General features: G+C 46.2%; 1 protein-coding gene across 1 annotated transcript in view; it reads left to right on the forward strand.

Annotated features, from left to right (window-relative positions):
• Positions 1-24,629, forward strand: part of LOC110521304 (semaphorin-4B) — a 90,056-nt gene that overhangs the window by 60,511 nt on the left and 4,916 nt on the right. The window contains exons 3-13 of the mRNA XM_021598780.3: positions 3,569-3,729; positions 4,024-4,086; positions 4,664-4,762; positions 12,642-12,753; positions 13,084-13,200; positions 15,150-15,307; positions 18,332-18,513; positions 18,850-19,000; positions 23,322-23,532; positions 23,645-23,760; positions 24,324-24,481. Of these exons, the coding sequence (XP_021454455.1) occupies positions 3,569-3,729; positions 4,024-4,086; positions 4,664-4,762; positions 12,642-12,753; positions 13,084-13,200; positions 15,150-15,307; positions 18,332-18,513; positions 18,850-19,000; positions 23,322-23,532; positions 23,645-23,760; positions 24,324-24,481 (1,528 nt within the window). The remainder of the gene's footprint in view (positions 1-3,568; positions 3,730-4,023; positions 4,087-4,663; positions 4,763-12,641; positions 12,754-13,083; positions 13,201-15,149; positions 15,308-18,331; positions 18,514-18,849; positions 19,001-23,321; positions 23,533-23,644; positions 23,761-24,323; positions 24,482-24,629) is intronic.

The following is a 24,629-nucleotide window of genomic DNA, read 5'->3' on the forward strand; positions in this document are numbered from 1 at the left end:
TGCTGAAGGAGCACTGGTGTGTATGTGTGGTGTGTCTGTGTGGTGTGTCTGTGTGGTTTGGTTGTGGGGTCACACAGGAAGTGCTCCCAGTCACACAAAGCTGCTCTCTCTGAGGGTGTGGGATGGATGGAAGGACGGACGGACGGGGGCCTGGGTATAGCGATACGGTGAGAGAGCTGGCACGCAGGAAGAGAAAGGTGTGACTGGCAGCTGTGTCAGGTGGAGGCTGTGTCTTTCAGTCAGAGCCAGCAGGTTAAATAGGACTGTGTTGAATGAACTCTGAGTCTGTCTGTGAAACGGAGACTGGGAACTGTGATATGCACCAATGTTGTACTTGGACTGAGTCTATCCAAATGAATGTTCAAAACAGTGACAAACCCCGCAGTGATAGCAGAAAACAGTGTTGTGGTCATTTTAACAACACCTGTCAATGCATTTTCCTTTGCACACGTGCTAGGTTGTTAGCCTAGATAGCCATGTCTCCTCTCCAACGTAAGTGTATTGTTATTTGAACCCAGCCTCTATTAGCTTGATTTCCCCTGTTTGTCATTGAAATTGTGGGACTCAATAATGAGATGTCCCTGTGGACCAGTACTGTGGAGCTCTGGTTTGCCGGGGGCACAGGCCATGCAGGGTAGGGAGTGTGCTCAACAAAGTGAGGGCATGCTAGTTGTGATATAGCTTGTTGTGACTATTCATTTGTTACACTGTGCCCACTTACCTGCCCTCCCCAACGCCATCGCCTTCTTCAGCTCCGGCAGACATCCCCCTGTCTCCCAAGCTCCAGAAGACACTAGCAGCTCTTGAATGCTTCTGCTTCCTCTAAACACTAAACAGGCCAGACCTCTTCTCTTCCCAGAGTAGACTACAGCACAGCGTTTCCATGGCTGCCTGCGTTGTCATGGGATGGCCCCCGGGAGTCAACCTCGGACGCTCTAACAACAATAGATTGTAGTCTGTCTGAAAGAGACTGTGGTGACTGTCTGTCTGTATGGTGACTGGGGGAGATAGTCGACAGACAGACACTGACCCACAGTTTTTCCAGTTCACTATTGGGGTTTGTTGTCCCAGGGCTAGAAATGTTATTTTATTTCCAAATCATATTTTGTACCTTTGAGATCAGCAATCATGTTGTATTTATCTCCTAAATTATGCCATTGTAATAGCACCTTTAAACTAAATCCCTAACAGCAGCACCAGTACATTCAGGCAGACAGACTCTGTCAATATTTATTATATCTTCTATTATATCTTTATCCAATATATTTACTCCCTTGAGTTTTTTTGTAGCCATCCTTGCAGCTGCACCTCTTCTGCCAAAAGCCTCACACTCCATATGTTACCATTTCCTGGAAATGTGTGGAATTGCTCAAATCGTTGATACATTTTATAGGGTCATTTTCTTGGATCAGTCCAGATTATTATCTTGGATTTATGAGCAATTATCTTAGTATGCTCCATGAATAATGAATTAATGCAAGCCATCTGATGCATGGAAAAAATTGTGTTCTGGACACACATATCCTTGTTGTCACGTTGGCATGAAGAGATTCGGAAGACAGGCGCAGGAATGCGTAATAGTTTTTAAAATTATGCCCAAATTATGGCGTGCCATGTAAAGGCACGGGGACGAAGACCAAACAAACACATAACAAAAACACAGGGTTGAAACCCAAACAAAAGAGCGAGGAGTACCTCGAATAAATAACACTAGCACACAAAGGGGGAGGAGTTGCAATATACTGCAGAGATAGCTTGCAAAGTTCTGTCATACTTTCCAGGTCTATGCCCAAACAGTTTGAGCTTCTAATTTTTCAAATGAATCTCTCCATAAATGTCTCTCACCGTTGCCGCCTGTTATAGACCCCCCTCAGCTCCCAGCTGTGCCCTGGACATTGGACACCTCATTGTGCCTCCCTCAGCAGTGCTCAGAGAACATGACAGTGGTGATCTAACTCTAACTGTGTAGATGCCCTCCTCTGTGGAAATCCCTCTATCCCCTTGTTTTGGTTCAAGCTCCAGACTTTGTCTTAGCATGTGTAAATCACTGTTAAATTTGCCCAACGTTCTAAGGGAGGAGAGGAGCGAAAGGGAGAGAGAAGAAGAGAGGAGAGGAAATGAGGTGAGAGAGGGAAGATGGAGGAGAGGCGAGAAGGAAGGAGAGAGGGTAAATGGCACTAGCATAGAGCACCAATCATACTACATCCTGTAATCACAGACAGGGAGGGAGCAGTCCTGGTGGGCTTGGGTTTTTGCTATGTAGACTAGAGAGGATCCTGTTGTTTTGCAGCATGATTTTGTGGTAAAAAAGCCTCCTGTTGCGGCGTTGATGCACTGCTATTAGCCTGTAGTTTCCCCTGGGGAAGCGAACCCTCTCTATACACCTTCTGTCGTCTGTGGTGGGGTTAGCAGGCCGGGAGGTAACTACACACTACCTAGAAGTATTTGGCTTATAATCCATAAGGCAGTAATGTCCTCTGAGAATCACTTAGTAGGCGTTGTTTGCATGACAGAATGTTCTCCATGTTGCTAATGATGGACTTGGGTAAAGACAAAGTGTTTGACGGTGGCCAGCTCTAAAGACTTCCACTCTGCAACAGTGCGCTGATTGTGAAGCTTTGACAGCAACGCTGAAGGCTTAGAGAGAGAGTCAATGATAAGACACGTGGCTACAGGCTGCAGACAGAGTGAGGGCTTTTCAAGGGGTGTCAGGATGGTGAGAGACAGATTGGGTGCCGGCTCTCGCTCTCTTTCTCTGCAGCCCACTCCAGAGGTGATGAGAGCGGGTGATAAGACTGGAGGCTGCTAATGTATACTGTTAACTGAACACACACACACACATACAGGAGGCCAGGCTCTGTCCATCTCTATTGTAGCTCCCCTGTAGCGATGGAGAGAGACAGCCTGCTAGGCCAGACAGTGTTGTTGTCATGGGAACAGATATACAGCCTGAAGGAACACCGTCAATAATGACATGGTGTGCTGGTGTCTCTGGTTAAGACACAACATCTGTCTTTATCCTGCTCATGATGTTATGTGACCACACACACACACACACACACACACACACACACACACTGCAGTTTTTATGTTTAATTCTTGCCCATTCTTGCCCAGAAGGCTCTTTGAATGCTCTTTGCAGGCTCATATTGCAGTAATACATTCTGTTCGGTAGTCCTTTCCTGCAGTCAAATGACCAAATTGCCCTCTAGTGGCCTCATGAATGGAATAATATTAATATTTTTCATAATTTTATAATGAATAAACTATTTTTTTTAGTGCAGAAAATCTGATGTTTCTATGTCAAACGTTTTGGTGTTATTTCAGTCTTCTGTGATGTCTATAAAGTGTAATATTGGTATGCAAACCCAACATTGAATGCATTTATATCTTACATGGTACAGGTGTCTTCTTTTTTTTAAACCAACCCCATGTGTGTGAGGTGTATACTTGAGTTTCATAGCAGGTTTGTTTAAGACTTACCAAGAAACATTCTTTGACCCTGATTTAGCCCACTGCAGTAAGGTTAATATTTCTTCTCCTCTTTCTGTTTTTCCTCTCTCCCCAGATGCAAAGGAGAGATCAGCCAAGAGATTCTCTGTGGATGGAGTCTTCAATTACACGTCTCTCCTCCTCAGTAAGGAAGATAACATGCTCTATGTTGGAGCACGAGAGGAGCTCTTCGCCCTCAACCTCTCTGATATCAGCAGAGTCAAACTACAACGCAATGTAAGTGGGCACGAGTGTGTCTGTGTGTGTGTGTGTGTCTGTGTGTGAATATTGAAACATTTGTATTTTTAGAGGTGGTATGTAAAACCCTCTCTGCTCTCAGATACACATCATCACAGTACTGTAGTGAGTGTGTGTGTGTGTGTGTGTGTGTGTGTGTGTGTGTATGTGAATTATATAACTTATATGGTGTACGACACTGCTCTTTTTGACAGTGCTCGGCAGCTACTTTCTTTACAGCTCTATGATGTGTCTTAGTAATGTGCCTGACACCTGTACTCTCCTCTCCTGTAGCTTACATGGAGTACCCCGAAAATGAAGAGAGACGAGTGCAGTTTCAAAGGCAAAGACCTACAGGTGAGTACACTGCGCAACATGTCTGGAACTCTAGTGACAATATTTACACTTCCATTCTAGTCCTTAGGCTTGTTTTTTTTTGCTATAGTACTGAAAATGAACTTAGTCAGAGGCAGTGGAAACTCTCATTTAAGTACATATCCATTCAGCAGTGGAGGCCTGAGTGATTTTGTTACAGCCAGATAAATTGTCTACCATCTAACCAATCCCCTGTGATTGTGGTGAATCCTCAATTCTGTGGGAAGTATATTATCAGAAGGCCATATTGTATGATTCATTTATGGTTTATTGATTGGTTGGTTGTGGTACAGAGGCTCATAGACCAGGATCTTGATGAAGACACTCTAATCTGTTTTCTGTGTGAGACAGTCACTCAGATGTTTGTCACACTGCTGCCAACAGCCCTCCCAGGCTATTTGAAAGCAATTCATTCCAGCCAAGTAATGTGGGAATATGCTTGGAGGGTCGCCTAATGAGCTACTCCATTCAACCTGAGTAACTCTCCCTCCAGAATAGTTTGTGGGAACATATGAATCATATTAACGATGCTCTCTCCTCTCATGTGCCTTTAATGCAGACGGATTGCTTCAATTACATCAAGATTTTACTGCGTGTGAACAGTACCCATCTATACGTGTGTGGAACGTACGCCTTCAGCCCAATCTGTGCATACATAGTAAGTGTTACATTTTTTACTCAGCTGCAGCATACGGCATACAATTCTTCAAGGCCTGTGTGATGTATAGAGAACCACCATGCCTGTGTGAAGTAGAGAACCACCATGCCTGTGAAGTAGAGAACCACCATGCCTGTGTGAAGTAGAGAACCACCATGCCTGTGTGCTTCAGGGAGAACCACCATGCCTGTGTGATGTAGAGAGAACCACCATGCCTGTGTGATGTAGAGAGAACCACCATGCCTGTGTGATGTAGAGAGAACCACCATGACTGTGTGTTGTAGAGAGAACCACCATGCCTGTGTGTTGTAGAGAGAACCACCATGCCTGTGTGTTGTAGAGAGAACCACCATGCCTGTGTGATGTAAAGAGAACCACCATGCCTGTGTGTTGTAGAGAGAACCACCATGCCTGTGTGTTCTAGAGAGAACCACCATGCCTGTGTGTTCTAGAGAGAACCACCATGCCTGTGTGTTGTAGAGAGAACCACCATGTCTGGGTGTTGTAGAGAGAACCACCATGCCTGTGTGTTGTAGAGAGAACCACCATGCCTGTGTGCTTCAGAGAGAACCACCATGCCTGTGTGTTGTAGAGAGAACCACCATGCCTGTGTGATGTACAGAGAACCACCATGCCTGTGTGTTGTAGAGAGAACCACCATGCCTGTGTGCTGGAGAGAGAACCAGCATGCCTGTGTGCTGTGGAGAGAACCACCATAACTGTGTTATGTATAGCGAACCACCATGCCAGTGTGAAGTAGAGAACCACCATGCCTGTGTGATGTAGAGCGAACCACCATGCCTGTGTGCTGTAGAGAACCACCATGCCTGTGTGATGTAGAGCGAACCACCATGCCTGTGTGAAGTAGAGAACCACCATGCCTGTGTGTTGTAGAGAGAACCACCATGCCTGTGTGCTTCAGAGAGAACCACCATGCCTGTGTGTTGTAGAGAGAACCACCATGCCTGTGTGATGTAGAGAGAACCACCATGCCTGTGTGCTGTAGAGAGAACCACCATGCCTGTGTGATGTAGAGAGAACCACCATGCCTGTGTATTGTAGAGAGAACCACAATGACTGTGTGTTGTAGAGAGAACCACCATGCCTGTGTGTTGTAGAGAGAACCACCATGCCTGGGTGTTGTAGAGAGAACCACCATGCCTGTGTGTTGTAGAGAGAACCACCATGCCTGTCTGTTGTTGAGAGAACCACCATGCCTGTGTGCTGTAGAGAGAACCACCATGCCTGTGTGCTGTAGAGAGAACCACCATGCCTGTGTGCTGTAGAGAAAACCACCATGCCTGTGTGTTGTAGAGAGAACCACCATGCCTGTGTGATGTAGAGAACCACCATGCCTGTGTGATGTAGAGCGAACCACCATGCCTGTGTGAAGTAGAGAACCACCATGCCTGGGTGTTGTAGAGAGAACCACCATGCCTGTGTGTTGTAGAGAGAACCACCATGCCTGTGTGTTGTAGAGAGAACCACCATGCCTGTGTGCTGTAGAGAGAACCACCATGCCTGTGTGCTGTAGAGAGTACCACCATGCCTGTGTGATGTAGAGAGAACCACCATGCCTGTGTGTTCTAGAGAGAACCACAATGCCTGTGTGTTGTAGAGAGAACCACCATGCCTGGGTGTTGTAGAGAGAACCACCATGCCTGTGTGTTGTAGAGAGAACCAACCATGCATGTGTGCTGTAGAGAGAACCACCATGCCTGTGTGTTGTAGAGAGAACCACCATGCCTGTGTGATGTACAGAGAACCACCATGCCTGTGTGTTGTAGAGAGAACCACCATGCCTGTGTGCTGGAGAGAGAACCAGCATGCCTGTGTGCTGTGGAGAGAACCACCATAACTGTGTGCTGTAGAGAGAACCACCATGCCTGTGTGCTGTAGAGAGAACCACCATGCCTGTGTGTTGTAGCGAGAACCACCATGCCTGTGTGATGTAGAGAGAACCACCATGCATGTGTGTTGTAGAGAGAACCACCATGCCTGTGTGTTGTAGAGAGAACCACCATGTCTGTGTGCTGTAGAGAGAACCACCATGACTGTGTGAAGTGGAGAACCACCATGAATGTGTGGTGTAGAGAGAACCACCATGACTGTGTGCTGTAGAGAGAACCACCATGCCTATGTGTTGTAGAGAGAACCACCATGGCTGTGTGCTGTAGAGAGAACCACCATGCCTGTGTGATGTAGAGAGAACCACCATGCCTGTGTGATGTAGAGAGAACCACCATTCCTGTGTGCTTCAGGGAGAACAACCATGCCTGTGTGATGTAGCCAGAACCACCATGCCTGTGTGGTGTAGAGGGAACCACCAAACCTGTGTGTTGTAGAGGGAACCGCCATAACTGTGTGCTGTAGAGGGAACCACCATGCCTGTGTGTTGGAGAGAGAACCACCATGCCTGTGTGTTGTAGAGAGAACCACCATGCCTGTGTGATGTAGAGAGAACCACCATTCCTGTGTGATGTAGAGAGAACCACCATGCCTGTGTGTTGTAGAGAGAACCACCATGCCTGTGTGTTGTAGAGAGAACCACCATGCCTGTGTGTTGTAGAGAGAACCACCATGCCTGTGTGTTGTAAAGAGAACCACCATGCCTGTGTGTTGTGGAGAGAACCACCATGCCTGTGTGTTCTAGAGAGAACCACCATGCCTGTGTGTTGTAGAGAGAACCACCATGCCTGGGTGTTGTAGAGAGAACCACCATGCCTGTGTGCTGTAGAGAGAACCACCATGCCTGTGTGCTTCAGAGAGAATCACCATGCCTGTGTGTTGTAGAGAGAACCACCATGCCTGTGTGATGTACAGAGAACCACCATGCCTGTGTGTTGTAGAGAGAACCACCATGCGTGTTTGATGTAGAGAGCACCATCATGCCTGTGTGTTGTAGAGAGAACCACCATGCCTGTGTGTTGGAGAGAGAACCACCATGCCTGTGTGTTGTAGAGAGAACCACCATGCCTGTGTGCTGTAGAGAGAACCACCATGCCTGTGTGTTGGAGAGAGAACCACCATGCCTGTGTGTTGTAGAGAGAACCACCATGCCTGTGTGTTGTAGAGAGAACCACAATGCCTGTGTGTTGTAGAGAGAACCACCATGCCTGTGTGATGTAGAGAGAACCACCATGCCTGTGTGATGTAGAGAGAACCACCATGCATGTGTGATGTAGAGAGCACCATCATGCCTGTGTGCTGTAGAGAGAACCACCATGCCTGGGTGTTGTAGAGAGAACCACCATGCCTGTGTGTTGTAGAGAGAACCACCATGCATGTGTGCTGTAGAGAGAACCACCATGCCTGTGTGTTGTAGAGAGAACCACCATGCCTGTGTGATGTACAGAGAACCACCATGCCTGTGTGCTGGAGAGAGAACCAGCATGCCTGTGTGCTGTGGAGAGAACCACCATAACTGTGTGCTGTAGAGAGAACCACCATGCCTGTGTGCTGTAGAGAGAACCACCATGCCTGTGTGTTGTAGCGAGAACCACCATGCCTGTGTGATGTAGAGAGAACCACCATGCATGTGTGTTGTAGAGAGAACCACCATGCCTGTGTGTTGTAGAGAGAACCACCATGTCTGTGTGCTGTAGAGAGAACCACCATGACTGTGTGAAGTGGAGAACCACCATGAATGTGTGGTGTAGAGAGAACCACCATGACTGTGTGCTGTAGAGAGAACCACCATTTCTATGTGTTGTAGAGAGAACCACCATGGCTGTGTGCTGTAGAGAGAACCACCATGCCTGTGTGATGTAGAGAGAACCACCATGTCTGTGTGTTGTAGAGAGAACCACCATGCCTGTGTGAAGTAGAGAACCACCATGCCTGTGTGAAGTAGAGAACCACCATGCCTGTGTGGTGTAGAGAGAACCACCATGCCTGTGTGATGTAGAGAGAACCACCATGCCGGTGTGCTTCAGGGAGAACCACTATGCCTGTTATTTGTCGAGAGAACCACCATGCCTGTGTGCTGTAGAGAGAACCACCATGAATGTGTGCTGTAGAGAGAACCACCATGCCTGTGTGATGTAGAGAGAACCACCATGCCTGTGTGCTGTAGAGAGAACCACCATGCCTGTGTGTTGTAGAGAAAACCACCATGCCTGTGTTATGTATAGCGAACCACCATGCCAGTGTGAAGTAGAGAACCACCATGCCTGTGTGATGTAGAGCGAACCACCATGCCTGTGTGAAGTAGAGAACCACCATGCCTGTGTGTTGTAGAGAGAACCACCATGCCTGTGTGTTGGAGAGAGAACCACCATGCCTGTGTGTTGTAGAGAGAACCACCATGCCTGTGTGCTTATGAGAGAACCACCATGCCTGTGTGTTGGAGAGAGAACCACCATGCCTGTGTGTTGTAGAGAGAACCACCATGCCTGTGTGTTGTAGAGAGAACCACAATGCCTGTGTGTTGTAGAGAGAACCACCATGCCTGTGTGATGTAGAGAGAACCACCATGCCTGTGTGATGTAGAGAGAACCACCATGCCTGTTTGATGTAGAGAGAACCACCATGCCTGTGTGTTGTAGAGAGAACAACCATGCCTGTGTGTTGTAGGGGGAACCACCATGCCTGTGTGTTGTAGGTAGAACCACCATGCATGTATGTTGCACGGAGAACCACCATGCCTGTGTGTTTGTAGAGAGAACCACCATGCCTGTGCGTTGTAGGGAGAAACACCATGCCTGTGTGTTTGTAGAGAGAACCACCATGCCTGTGTGTTGTAGGGAGAACCACCATGCCTGTGTGATGTAGAGAGAACCACCATGCCTGTGTGTTGTAGAGAGAACCACCATGCCTGTGTGTTGTAGAGAGAACAACCATGCCTGTGTGTTGTAGGGAGAACCACCATGCCTGTGTATTTTAGGGAGAACCACCATGCCTGTGTGTTGTAGGGAGAACCACAATGCCTGTGTGTTTGTAGAGAGAACGTCCATGCCTGTGTGTTGTAGAGAGAACCACCATGTCTGCGTGTTGTAGGGAGAACCACCATGCCTGTGTATTGTAGGGAGAACCACCATGCCTGTGTGTTGTAGGGAGAACCACAATGCCTGTGTGTTTGTAGAGAGAACGTCCATGCCTGTGTGTTGTAGAGAGAACCACCATGCCTGTGTGTTGTTGAGAGAACGTCCATGCCTGTGTGCTGTAGATTGAACCACCATGCCTGTGTGTTGTAGAGAGAACCACCATGCCTGTGTGATGTAGAGAGAACCACCATGCCTGTGTGTTGTAGAGAGAACCACCATGCCTGTGTGTTGTAGAGAGAACCACCATGCCTGTGTGTTGTAGAGAGCACCATCATGCCTGTGTGTTGTAGAGAGAACCACCATGCCTGTGTGTTGTAGGGAGAACCACCATGCCTGTATGTTGCACGGAGAACCACCATGCCTGTGTGTTTGTAGAGAGAACAGCCATGCCTGTGCGTTGTTGAGAGAACCACCATGCCTGTGCGTTGTAGGGAGAAACACCATGCCTGTGTGTTTGTAGAGAGAACAACCATGCCTCTGTGTTTGTAGAGAGAACCACCATGCCTGTGTGTTGTAGGGAGAACCACCATGCCTGTGTGATGTAGAGAGAACCACCATGCCTGTGTGTTGTAGAGAGAACCACCATGCCTGTGTGTTGTAGAGAGAACAACCATGCCTGTGTGTTGTAGAGAGAACCACCATGTCTGTGTGTTGTAGGGAGAACCACCATGCCTGTGTATTGTAGGGAGAACCACCATGCCTGTGTGTTGTAGGGAGAACCACCATGCCTGTGTGTTGTAGAGAGAACCACCATGCCTGTGTGTTGTAGAGAGAACCACCATGCCTGTGTGTTGTAGAGAGAACCACCATGCCTGTGTGTTGTAGGGAGAACCACCATGCCTGTGTGTTGTAGAGAGAACCACCATGCCTGTGTGTTGTAGAGAGAACCACCATGTCTGTGTGTTGTAGGGAGAACCACCATGCCTGTGTTTTGTAGGGAGAACCACCATGCCTGTGTGTTGTAGAGAGAACCACCATGTCTGTGTGTTGTAGGGAGAACCACCATGCCTGTGTGTTGTAGAGAGAACCACAATGCCTGTGTGTTTGTAGAGAGAACGTCCATGCCTGTGTGTTGTAGAGAGAACCACCATGCCTGTGTGTTGTTGAGAGAACCACCATGCCTGTGTGTTGTAGAGAGAACCACCATGCCTGTGTGTTGTAGAGAGAACCACCATGCCTGTGTGCTGTAGATTGAACCACCATGCCTGTGTGTTGTAGAGAGAACCACCATGCCTGTGTGATGTAGAGAGAACCACCATGCCTGTGTGTTGTAGAGAGAACCACCATGCCTGTGTGTTGTAGAGAGAACCACCATGCCTGTGTGTTGTAGAGAGAACCACCATGCCTGTGTGTTGTAGAGAGAACCACCATGCCTGTGTGTTGTAGGGAGAACCACCATGCCTGTGTGTTGTAGAGAGCACCATCATGCCTGTGTGTTGTAGAGAGAACCACCATGCCTGTTTGTTGTAGGGAGAACCACCATGTCTGGGTGTTGGAGAGAGGTGTAATTAGCCATGTATTTAACTCTGTCAATCAAGGTACATATTTTCTTCTCCATGCGATTATCCCCCTGGAGACTGCTTACAGATGCTTAGTGAGCATGTGTGGCTCTGGGTTGTATGAAGACGTTTTGGAACACAGATTTGAGAGGAAGTGCATCTTTAAAAGTGTTCTGCTGATGGAGCAGACAAGTCTCTGAGGCAATTCAGAATAACATTGACATTTCCATTTAAAAATATTGACAGTCAAAGAACATCTCAAATGTGTGTCCCTTTCCCCTTTGTTCTACTTCAATATGGGGGGACATTAAGGGAGGAGGGGAAGTATCTTGGCTGAACTCTAGGTTGTGAACCAGGATTCCCGAGTGTCTCTCTTATCACAACCATTGAGTCTCAGCCCACACAGAGAGATATAAAGTACAGTATACAACATTATGTCCATTCCTTCTGGAAGCAGCACTCATCATCTTCTCCATCACCAGATCGCTTTTAAAAGGAATTGTATAATAACATTTACTTAAACAGCGACGGCCCCTAAAAAGCTATTTCTCATTTGAAAATGGAATATGTGGCATAAATATGAGTCCAAAATGTACTACAATGTGAAAATAGGATAAATTTGGTCATAAAGTCAGTCTCATTCAAAAGTCAGATTTGCAAGATAATGGAAAAAATGAAGGGTAGCGTAAAAGTTTGGGTTGGGTTTATTTCAATCATGCCCACAGATGGCAGCACCCACATAATCATACATTCGGAGCGCAGCTGCACCCGAGCCGATTGTAATGCCCATTGTCAGTTTGGTTTGACACTCGATATCCCTATGGGGCTGGTTAGGGGCCATCAGTAAATTGCACAATGTACATCGGACAATATTTTAAAAGGTCAATAGCTTCAAATGTCAATGACTTAAAAACTTCAAACCATCTATACATTTTCACATACAAATATTGAAAGCATTTAATGAGACAACTAAAAGTTGTGCAACATGAACATTCTGTAATTTATTGACGGTCCCTAAACAGCCCCAGAGATCGGCTATCCAAAGTCAAACCAATTTTCCCACGGTTGCACACCAGCCGCTGAAGCTAATTGGCTAAATGTTTTGGCTAACTCCTCCCACCTGTGAACACACACGAGACACCAATATCAAACCACACCCTGTGGTTTGACCCACCCCAAAGTGACCGACTGTGACCACACAGTGGTTCCCGCCCCAGAATTTGTGCTACAGCGCTGTAGTAGCGAACAGAGTGGCCAGCAGGCAGTGGGAATTGTCAGTGTAGATTACAGCCCTACTTCTCCTCAAGGCTCTCTTTCTCTCTGGGTCCTCTCCAGAACACAGCTGACTTCACCCTGGTGAGAAGCCAGACTGGAGAGATAGTGACAGAGGACGGACGCAGCCGCTGCCCTTTCAACCCTGAGTACAAGTCCACTGCCATCATGGCCGGTAGGTTCTCTATATGGGTCACTTATTTACTGTCAGGGAAATATGTTTGGCTTCCATAAGACTGTGTACACAATACATACTGTATACAAGTCAATATATGCATACAAATTATAGACATAATGTAGACATACTTAATTACTGATTTATCAATTATAAAATATTTTATATACAGTAGCTGCAATGTATATTTTACCATCCTTAGTGTCTTCCATACTGTAAATATACTAGCAGACAACTCTTCCCTTCTAGATTCCAGGGTTTGTTACACAGAGGCTCCTTCTCTAGGTCCAGATATTCTTTGTCTTCATCTTATCGTTCCTTACATTATAGATGGAGAACTGTATGCTGGTACGGTCAGTAATTTCCAAGGAAATGAACCTATCATTTACAAGAGCCTGGGCCAAGGCGCTGCCCTGAAAACAGAAAACTCCTTGAACTGGCTACAAGGTAAGTTCAGATCTTCAGGCAGCAAGCTATCTGGTAACTGCTTCATGTCATGGTCTACTGTTTGTACAGTGCCTTGCGAAAGTATTCGGCCCCCTTGAACTTTGCGACCTTTTGCCACATTTCAGGCTTCAAACATAAAGATATAAAACTGTAACTTTTTTGTGAAGAATCAACAACAAGTGGGACACAATCATGAAGTGGAACGACATTTATTGGATATTTCAAACTTTTTTAACAATTATTCAGCCCCTTTACTTTCAGTGCAGCAAACTCTCTCCAGAAGTTCAGTGAGGATCTCTGAATGATCCAATGTTGACCTAAATGACTAATGATGATAAATACAATCCACCTGTGTGTAATCAAGTCTCCGTATAAATGCACCTGCACTGCGATAGTCTCAGAGGTCCGTCAAAATCGCAGAGAGCATCATGAAGAACAAGGAACACACCAGGCAGGTCCGAGATACTGTTGTGAAGAAGTTTAAAGCCAGATTTGGATACAAAAAGATTTCCCAAGCTATAAACATCCCAAGGAGCACTGTGCAAGCGATAATATTGAAATGGAAGGAGTATCAGACCACTGCAAATCTACCAAGACCTGGCCATCCCTCTAAACTTTCAGCTCATACAAGGAGAAGACTGATCAGAGATGCAGCCAAGAGGCCCATGATGACTCTGGATGAACTGCAGAGATCTACAGCTGAGGTGGGAGACTCTGTCCATAGGACAACAATCAGTCTATATTGCACAAATCTGGCCTTTATGGTAGAGTGGCAAGAAGAAAGCCATTTCTTAAAGATATCCATAAAAAGTGTCGTTTAAAGTTTGCCACAAGCCACCTGGGAGACACACCAAACATGTGGAAGAAGGTGCTCTGGTCAGATGAAACCAAAATTGAACTTTTTGGCAATAATGCAAAACGTTATGTTTGGCGTAAAAGCAACACAGCTGAACACACCATCCCCACTGTCAAACATGGTGGTGGCAGCATCATGGTTTGGGCCTGCTTTTCTTAAGCAGGGACAGGGAAGATGGTTAAAATTGATGGGAAGATGGATGGAGCCAAATACAGGACCATTCTGGAAGAGAACCTGATGGAGTCTGCAAAAGACTTGAGACTGGGACGGAGATTTGTCTTTCAACAAGACAATGATCCAAAACATAAAGCAAAATCTACAATGGAATGGTTCAAAAATAAACATATCCAGGTGTTAGAATGGCCAAGTCAAAGTCCAGACCTGAATCCAATCGAGAATCTGTGGAAAGAACTGAAAACTGCTGTTCACAAATGCTCTCCATCCAACCTCACTGAGCTCGAGCTGTTTTGCAAGGAGGAATGGGAAAAAAATTTAGTCTCTCGATGTGCAAAACTGATAGAGACATACCCCAAGCGACTTACAGCTGTAATCGCAGCAAAAGGTGGCGCTACAAAGTATTAACTTAAGGGGGCTGAATAATTTTGCACGCCCAATTTTTCCGTTTTTGATTTGTTAAAAAAGTTTGAAATATCCAATAAATGTCGTTCCACTTCATGACTGTGTCCCACTTGTTGTTGATTCTTCACAAAAAAATACAGTTTTATATCTTTATGTTTGAAGCCTGAAATGTGGCAAAAGGTCGCAAAGTTCAAGGGGGCCGAATACTTTCGCAAGGCACTGCATATGAAGCTAGATGTTAAGGTAGACATACATGCATAAATAGTTTCCCTCTAAACATACAATCAGTATTTGAAGACCTCAGGCTGGACATGATAAATGAAAATGACCGTAGCTTTGAAGAACTATAGGTGTTTCCATGGTATTTTGTTAATTTCAACATGCAGTAGTTCCTGTTGCAAAATCACTGAATAAGAGTAGAAGACGTTTGTGGATGTAAAAGGCATGTCTGTGTACTAGAATGCATAGTTCTAGGTTTACATTTTACCCTGTGGTTTCTTTGTTGTTGTTCCAGACCCAGCCTTTGTGGGCTCTGCCTACATCCAGGAGAGCCTGCCCAAAGGCAACCCAGTAGGCGACGACGATAAGATTTACTTCTTCTTCAGCGAAGCAGGAAAAGAGTTCGATTTTTTTGACAAAACCATTGTGTCACGCATCGCTCGCGTGTGTAAGGTGAGTGACGCTTCAACGGAGATGGCCTGTCTAAAGAGTGTCTTTCCCCTTGAGCAAGGCTCTCCTCAACCCCACCGATCTAGACACACTTTAATGGAGTGGGAGAAGTGTGTGTGTACACTTCTATGTGGTGTATGCATGTGTGTGTGAGGTGGGGGATTTAAGGGTGGAAGTGGTTGGTTTCACAGGGTGGGAGGGACACAGGGGTTCGTGTTACATAAAAACATTCCTCCTGTGAGTTCCCCCTGTTTGGGCCCTCCTCCTCTACTCTTATCACATTTCAGCAAATATTAGCGTTCAGCTAGGATTCACAGCAGACCTAAAATGCCTTCTCCTTTTCCACCTCTTTCCTGCACGTACCTGCAGACAAGGGTGTACTACGAGCAGCCGGAACACTTTATTTCAGTTTCCAGAATTTGAACCTGAAAGGAATGGTTTCCAATCATTACACCAGTCTATTCTCCACAATAATTTAATGAACCTCTTCTATTCTCTGTGACCAGAGAATCTGCCCTCACTTTGACAGCATGGTCATGGCCTCTTGTTTATCCCAGCTGTAGTATGGCCAATCCAAATACAGTGTGAAATACTAGCTGACAGTTTTATGGGCAACACCCCTCCTCCCAGGCTTTGCATTTCCAGCAGTCAATCTTCCGGGAAAGCATCTTGTAATATTGCATTTCTTTTCTTTTTTTGTTTTATAAAGAGATCAGCAGTACCATTTCAGTGCTGCCAGAGTGGGCAGAGTGAGGTGCATACAGTGAAGGGAGGAGCTGTGTGACTGAGTCCTCCTGCAGGCAGCACCTTGTCCTCCTGCAGGCAGCACCTTGTCCTCCTGCAGGCAGCACCTTGTCCTCCTGCAGGCAGCACCTTGTCCTCCTGCAGGCAGCACCTTGTCCTCCTGCAGGCAGCACCTTGTCCTCCCGCATATGACAAACAAACGGAATGAATCCACCAAAGCCCATTATCAAACTTAATTTGAAAATATTTACCATGATGAGATGTGAAATAGAGCTCTGCTTTGGGGCCAGCTCACAAGTCATTTTCAATTGCCTCCGTGCCTTTTTAATTTAATACCCACCTCGGCCATACGAGCTAAACTCATTAAAGCCGTCTACACTTAGCAGCGACAGGCATCTTTTGCATTTTAAGAGGCCCCATACGTTGCAGTTCCAATGGAGGGATATTTTTCCTTGTTTATATTTTTCAAACAGGCAGCAGACAGCTTCTAGTAATAGGATTTTGACTGCCTATACATCCCAGGCTCTGCAGACTGCAAGCAGAAAGGCTTCTCTACAGTAGCTGTCTGAAGGTGTATGTCTTTACACTGAGTGGCAGTCAAATGGTAACCAGTGTGTCTGCCAATGTTAGAATGAGACTGCAGGACACACCCTTGATTCTCCTCTAAAATGAAACACAGGATGGTGGTGTGCAGGCCAATCACAGGGGAGATTTGAACTCAGAGTACAGAGTATCTTAGCTACAGCTCCTGGTCTTTCTTATCCTCACGCCATACACACCACCATAGTGTCTTTGTTAGAGAATTCGCCTTGTAAAGGTTTGGATGGTACAATATGTGTTGGTGAAACTGTAGACAAGTCATTGTCAAAAATACAGAATTACAATAATACTGAAAATAAAACTTTTGTTGGGTGGAGCATTGTGGATGTATACAGCTGTGCAGAAAACAGACAAGCACAACAAGCTGGTATTACTGTTATTACTGAAACTCTGGAAATTCAACCTGGCCCTGAGTACCTGCGTGTTGGAAAGGGAGGCTTATGTAAGGGATAATGAATTGAGCATTTTCTGTCCAATATTCAGAAGGAGAGACTTTAGGTACACACTCTCTCTGGTTTTAATAATAACTAGGTAGACCCAGGGGAGCAGAGCAGGGAATACATGTAGCTCATTATCTGGTTGGGTTAATACAGCAAGTAATTGCTTCTGAAACTCAGCATTAGTCACGTGTAATTTCCCTTTACCATTCACTGATGTCATTTCCTCTGATTAATGTTGGGCAGAGGGGGACTCAGATGAAGGCACATCTTACAGGGCTCTGGGTTATGTAGACTATACTTCTTTTGGTTTCTTTTTAGTCCTCTGAACAGTGCTCTGTGAAGATGACTTACCGTTCCTCCCTCAGCCTTTTCAATCTCCTCAGATCTATGTACCAGACAAGAATTGGAGTAATTGCTGCACTCTGAGCCACAGACTCAAGTGAATGTAAACAGACAATTATATTCCTTTTTTCAGTTGTATGTCCCCACACATTCCCTGTACATCCAGCTATCTGTATAGGTACAGCATTCATGGCTGTAAGGCTCACAAATAATCTCTTTCATGCCGAGGTTGGAGTGATCTAAGTGAATTAATAATTTCTTAATGGAAAAGTTGTGCTACTTTTTTAGCTTCTCAAGCCAACCAAGTATCATGCTCCCATAGATGACCACAGCCCACCAGGCAGGGTAGTGCCACAGGCACAGGTTCAGAGTGGTAGTGTCCGTGGAGAGGCATTGTGTGTGAGCAGTGTCCTGTTCTCTCTCTCACTGAAAAGCATTTGGCCTCCCCAGTGCCCCAGTGTTTTTCTTCCATCCAGTTGTGATGTCTTTTATTGTTTTCTTGACCTAGAACTCCACTGCCCCAGGGGAGATGTGTTATAGCCACAATCCGTTGTACTCAGTCTGGTGGTTTTACAATATTGGTTCTCATTTATGCCAATTCAAACAGTGCCTCGTTTCTAGGTAAACAACTGGGGAGAATAATGTTTCAGACATATATCAAATCAAACTGTATTTGTCACGTGCCGAATACAACAGGTGTAGAACATGTATACCAGGCAGAATGTAAACCATAATAATATTTAGGCAAGTTGTTTGCCATGACATCAGATTATTATGCATTCTCACCATTTCAACTACTGTGTTTACAGTTTAAACATACATGCTTGTGCCCTCTACTGGACACTGGGTTACTGTGACTGCAGGTCCATATACTGTAACAAAGCTCTGATTTGTTTTACAGGGTGACAAAGGAGGAGAGAGGGTGCTGCAGAAGAAATGGACCACCTTCCTAAAAGCACAGCTCCTCTGTTCGCTGCCTGACGATGGCTTCCCCTTCAACATCATCCAGGACATGTTTGTGTTGACGCCCCGCCCAGAAGACTGGAAGAACACCGTGTTCTATGGGGTCTTCACTTCACAGTGGTGAGGAAACACTTTGTCACTAAGACATACAGTACATATGTGAGAGTGTGTAGGATTTTCTATTGATTTGGGTAATGAAATATTCTGTGTCTGGGTTGGTTGGTATTACACTCATCTCCTCAATAACATTTTCCATACAGTTTATAGCAGACTATCATTGACCCAGTCGTGGGCAAACAGCCACACCTCCATTCCCTCTGTTTGTCTATGGTGTATTGGAGACATCATTGATCACGTACTTTATATTAGTTTGGCACTACTGTCAGAGTAAAGAATAGGATGACTTGGGGGAAGAGGAATGTGATGCAGCCTAACTGCTGTGTGGTGTTATCCCAGGTATAAAGGGGCCTCTGGCAGCTCAGCAGTGTGTGCCTTCACCATGGAACAGGTGGAGAAGGCCTTCAACGGCCGTTACCGGGAGGTCAACCGGGAGACCCAGCAGTGGTACACCTACAACCACCCTGTCCCTGAGCCACGGCCTGGAACGGTGAGTTAGTGTCCACTGCCCTCTGCTGGACAGCTGACACAGTATCACTAACCTGAATTACGCCTCGATCACACCAATAGTGCAGTTGCATTTGGTACACCAGAAGTACAAAAAGCGGTTTGTCCCTGTTCAAATCAAACCAAATTGTATTAGTCACATGCGCCGAATACAACAAATCAAATCAAATCAAATCACATTTTATTTGTCACATACACATGGTTAGCAGATGTTAATGCGAGTGTAGCGAAATGCTTGTGCTTCTAGTTCCGACAATGCAGTAATAACCAACAAGTAATCTGACTAACAATTCCAAAACTACTGTCTTGTACACAGTGTGAGGGGATAAAGAATATGTACATAAGGATATATGAATGAGTGATGGTACAGAGCAGCATAGTCAAGATACAGTAGATGGTATCGAGTACAGTATATACATATGAGATGAGTATGTAAACAAAGTGGCATAGTTAAAGTAGCTAGTGATACATGTATTACATAAGGATACAGTCGATGATATAGAGTACAGTATATACGTATGCATATGAGATGAATAATGTAGGGTAAGTAACATTATATAAGGTAGCATTGTTTAAAGTGGCTGAGTCAGTGTCAGTGTGTTGGCAGCAGCCACTCAATGTTAGTGGTGGCTGTTTAACAGTCTGATGGCCTTGAGATAGAAGCTGTTTTTCAGTCTCTCGGTCCCAGCTTTGATGCACCTGTACTGACCTCGCCTTCTGGATGATAGCGGGGTGAACAGGCAGTGGCTCGGGTGGTTGATGTCCTTGATGATCTTTATGGCCTTCCTGTGACATCGGGTGGTGTAGGTGTCCTGGAGGGTAGGTAGTTTTTTCCCAGGTGTAGACCTTACAGTGAAATGCTTACTTACAATCCCCTAACCAACAATGCAGATTAAAAAATAAGAGTAAGAAATAAAAGGAACAAGTAATTAAAGAGCAGCATTAAAATAACAATACAGAGTCAATGTGCAGGGGGCACCGGTTAGTCGAGGTAATTGAGGTAATATGTACATGTAGGTAGAGTTATTAAAGTGACAATGCATAGATAATAATAGAGTAACAGCGGCATAAGGGGGGGGGGGGGAGTCTTATGGCTTGGGGGGTAGAAGCTGTTTAGAAGCCTCTTGGACCTAGACTTGGCACTCCAGGACCGCTTGCTGTGCGATAGGAGAGAGAACAGTCTACGACTAGGGTGTCTGGAGTATTTGACCATTTTTAAGGCCTTCCTCTGACACCGCCTGGTATAGAGGTCCTGGATGGAAGGAAGCTTGGCCCCGGTGATGTACTGGGCCGTACGCAATACCCTCTGTAGTGCCTTGTGGTCGGAGGCCGATCAATGGCCATACCAGGGAGTGGTACAGCTGTAGAACCTTTTGAGGATCTGAGGACCCATGCCAAATCTTTTCAGTCTGCTGAGGGGGAATACGTTTTGTTGTGCCTTCTTCACGACTGTCTTGGTGTGCTTGGACCATGTTAGTTTGTTGGTGATGTGGACGCCATGGAACTTGAAGCTCTCAACCTGCTCCACTACAGCCCCGTTGATGAGAATGGGGGCGTGCTTGGTCCTCCTTTTCCTGTAGTCCACAATCATCTCCTTTGTCTTGATCATGTTGAGGGAGAGGTTGTCTGGCACCACACGGCCAGGTCTCTGACCTCTTCCCTATAGGTTGTCTCATCGTTGTCAGTGATCAGGCCTACCACTGTTGTGTCATCGGCAAACTTATTGATGGTGTTGGAGTTGTGCTTGGCCGGGCAGTCATGAGTGAACAGGGAGTACATGAGGGGACTGAGCATGCACCCCTGAGGGGCCAATGTGTTGAGGATCAGCGAGGCGCATGTATTGTTACCTACCCTTACCACCTGGGGGCGGCCCGTCAGAAAGTCCAGGATCAGGCCTCCCGGGTGGCGCAGTGGTTAAGGGCGCTGTACTGCAGCCCCAGCTGTGCCACCAGAGACTCTGGGTTCGCGCACAGGCCCTGTCGTAACCGGCCATGACCGGGAGATCTGTGGGGCGAAGCACAATTGGCATAGCGTTGTCCGGGTTAGGGAGGGTTTGGCCGGTAGGGATATCCTTGTCTCATCGTGCACCAGCAACTCCTGTGGCGGGCCGGGTGCAGTGCACGCTAACCAAGGTTTCCAGGTGCACGGTGTTTCCTCCGACACATTGGTGCGGCTGGCTTCCGGGTTGGATGCGTGCTGTGTTAAGAAGCAGTGCGGCTTGGTTGGGTTGTGTATCGGAAGACGCATGACTTTCAACCTTCGTCTCTCCCGAGCCCGTACGGAGTTGTAGCGATGAGACAAGATAGTAGCTACTAACAATTGGATATCACGAAATTGGGGAGAAAAAGGAGTAAAATTCAACAAAAAAAGAAACAAAAAAAGAAAAGAAAGTCAATGATCCAGTTTCAGAGGGAGGTGTTTAGTCCCAGGGTCCTTAGCTTATTGATGAGCTTTGAGGGCACAATGGTGTTGAACGGTGAGCTGTAGTCAATGAATAGCATTCTCACATAGATGTTCCTTTTGTCCAGGTGGGAAAGGGCAGTATGGAGTGCAATAGAGATTGCATCATCTGTGGATCTGTTAGGCCGGTATGCAAATCAGAGTGGATCTAGCGTTTCTGGGATAATTTTGTTGATGTGAGCCATGACCAGCCTTTCAATGCACTTGTGCTACGGGTCGGTAGTTATTTAGGCATGTTACCTTAGTGTTTTTGGACACAGGTACTATGGTGGTCTGCTTAAAACATGTTGGTATTACAGACTCGGACAGGCAGAGGTTTAAAATGTCAGTGAAGACACTTGCCAGTTGATCAGCGCATTCTCGCAGTACACATCCTGGTAATCCGTCTGGCCCTGCGGCCTTGTGAATGTTGACCTGTTTAAAGTTATTACTCACATCGGCTGTGGAGAGCGTGATCACACAGTTGTCCGGAACAGCTGGTGCTCTCATGCATATTTCAGTGTTAATTGCCTCGAGGCGAGCATAGAAGTAGTTTAGCTCATCTGGTAGGCTCGTATCACTGGGCAGCTCTCGTCTGTGCTTCTCTTTGTAGTCTGTGATGGTTTGTAAGCCCAGCCACATCCGACAATGTGAACTCTTTTTCTCTTCCTTCTCTTCATGCAAATTACAGGGATTTGGGTCTGTTCCCGGAAAGCAGTATGTCCTTCACGTCGGGCTCATCAGACTCGTTAACAGTTGGTTAGGAGCACGTAAAACGTCTGCCATCTTCATGAAACGCTGTATCAGCCAGTACACTTCCTCAAAATAGTCCGAAATGATCTAAGATAACGCAAGAAATCTGTAATTAATTTGGACATTTTTGCCAAGGAGGTCTTAGTCACGCAGTTTTAACTAAGATGTTAGGTGCAGTCTTTTTCAAGTGAAAACATTTACATTAAAACTAGTCGCCTGTCTTTGAATGACAACAAACATTTAAAGAATCTACTGTTGACCAATCACCGACGAAGTGGCGTAAACTTTGACTACCGAACTACAATTGTAAGGGGTGCGTATCTGGATGCAGGGAAGTCAGACGCAGGAGAGCAGAACTTGATAATAGCCGGAGAAGTTTAATAGTTAAACCAACGACATAAGAAATACAAAGTATGGGCACAATAACCCGACGCGCACCAGTAAAACAAAATGTGCACAAGCACTTACAATAAACAATACCACACAAAGACATGTAGGGAACAGAGGGTTAAATACACAACACATAATGAGGGAAATGAGAACCAGGTGTGTGGGAAAAAGAGACAAAACAAATGGAAAATGGATCGGCGATGGCTAGAAGACCGGCAACGTCGACTGCCGAACACCACCCGAACAAGGAGAGGCATCGACTTCGGTAGAAGTTGTGACAACAAGCCTCAAGGAAAGAATGTGTGCTCGAACAGCCGAAGAAAAAAACTGCTGAAAGCTGCCTAACACCAAAATATTGTTATAATATATGCGCAAAATTGTTCCATTGGGAAGTCTACAGTAAACTTTAGCCAACCTCGTGTGTGCAGGTCTGATATGTTCTAGCCTGCCTTAGTCACATCACCAATCTGGCCTGAACATCAGTGCTTAAGCAGCTAAGTTATCTGTTTCTCTGCTGTCACTGGCTGCCCTCTTCCCAGAAGGCCTGATGTTATCAAAAAGCTGCTGCTACTTTCATTTCCTGGTAGTGTTATCATGGCCACATCAACTGAAGGATACAAACACATATTGATGGGGGAGTAGGCATGGGGCCGTAGTATGGTTGTGTAGTGTGTATTGTAGCCCAGTGTGTGCTTAAGAGACTCCCTGTGTTTCTTCCACAGTGCATAACTAATGCAGCCCGGGACCAGGGCATCCCCTCCTCCATGCACATGCCTGACAAGGTATTGAACTTCGTCAAGGACCACTTCCTGATGGACAGTGTGATCCGCAGCCAGCCCCTCCTGCTGAAACGCAGCGTCCGCTACACCCAGATAGCTGTCCACCGGGTCCAGGCTATCCACAAACACTACAATGTGCTCTTCATTGGAACAGGTACTGTAAACAGGCTCTGCTGACAGAACTTCTCCCCCTTTCCTGTTCTGTATGAGAGGCAGAGCTCTAGCAGACATTAACCATCTACTGTTCTGTCATATGTCTCTGGCAGATGACGGAAGACTCCACAAAGCCATTAATGTCAACAACAAGATGCACATCATTGAGGAGATGGTGCTCTTCACTGACCCCCAGCCTGTAGAACACATAGAACTGGAGTCTGAGAAGGTACAGTACAGAGTGTAGAGTGGGAACTCTGTTTATTTCTGAAGCATCTCCTCATAGTGGTAGTAATATTGAGCTCACTAAATGTCAGCACTATCAGCTTAGGGGTCCCATGAGCCGTGAAGAGAGCCGGAGCTTGAAGGGGAGCTCAGCTCACATTCATTGGGATAATTGCATGCAACTTCCTCTCAGGGGAACTGAAAACAGATGGGTTGTATACAGCGTGTGACCCATCATGAATTTTGTCCTGTGTTACTCTGTGCTGTTACTCTGTGCTGTTACTCTGTGCTGTTAGCCTGTGCTGTTAGCCTGTGCTGGTAGCCTGGGCTGGTAGCCTGTGCTGGTAGTCTGTGCTGGTAGTCTGTGCTGTTAGCCTGTGATGTTAGCCTGTGCTGGTAGTCTGTGCTGGTAGTCTGTGCTGTTAGTCTGTGATGTTATTCCAGCATTCGGTTCGTAGAGGGGATGGTATTGATACTATATTAAAGAGGGGTAACTGTATGTGAATACATGACCTAGGGCTATTCCTCCCTGGCATCTGACTGACTGACTGACTGGTCTCTCTACAGGGCCTGCTGTTTGTGTCCTCCTACTCTGGCCTAGTAGAGGTCCCTGTGGCCAACTGCTCCAACTACCAGAGCTGTGGAGAGTGTGTCCTGTCCAGAGACCCTTACTGTGCCTGGACAGGGAGGCAGTGCCTGGATGTCAGGCTGGCTCCACCAGATAGGTATGTTTCATCCAGACCACCAACCATTATACTTTACATTTCCATGGTCCACTCAGAGAGATGTAGGTGTTACTCATCAAATAGATACTAGCCTTGTATTGGCATGTAAGAGATAGGTATAAACTATTTTGATGCTAAGCTCTCATAA

This window comes from Oncorhynchus mykiss, chromosome 1, assembly GCF_057628025.1.
Source record: "Oncorhynchus mykiss isolate SJ-2025 chromosome 1, ASM5762802v1, whole genome shotgun sequence".
Lineage (NCBI taxonomy): Eukaryota > Metazoa > Chordata > Actinopteri > Salmoniformes > Salmonidae > Oncorhynchus > Oncorhynchus mykiss.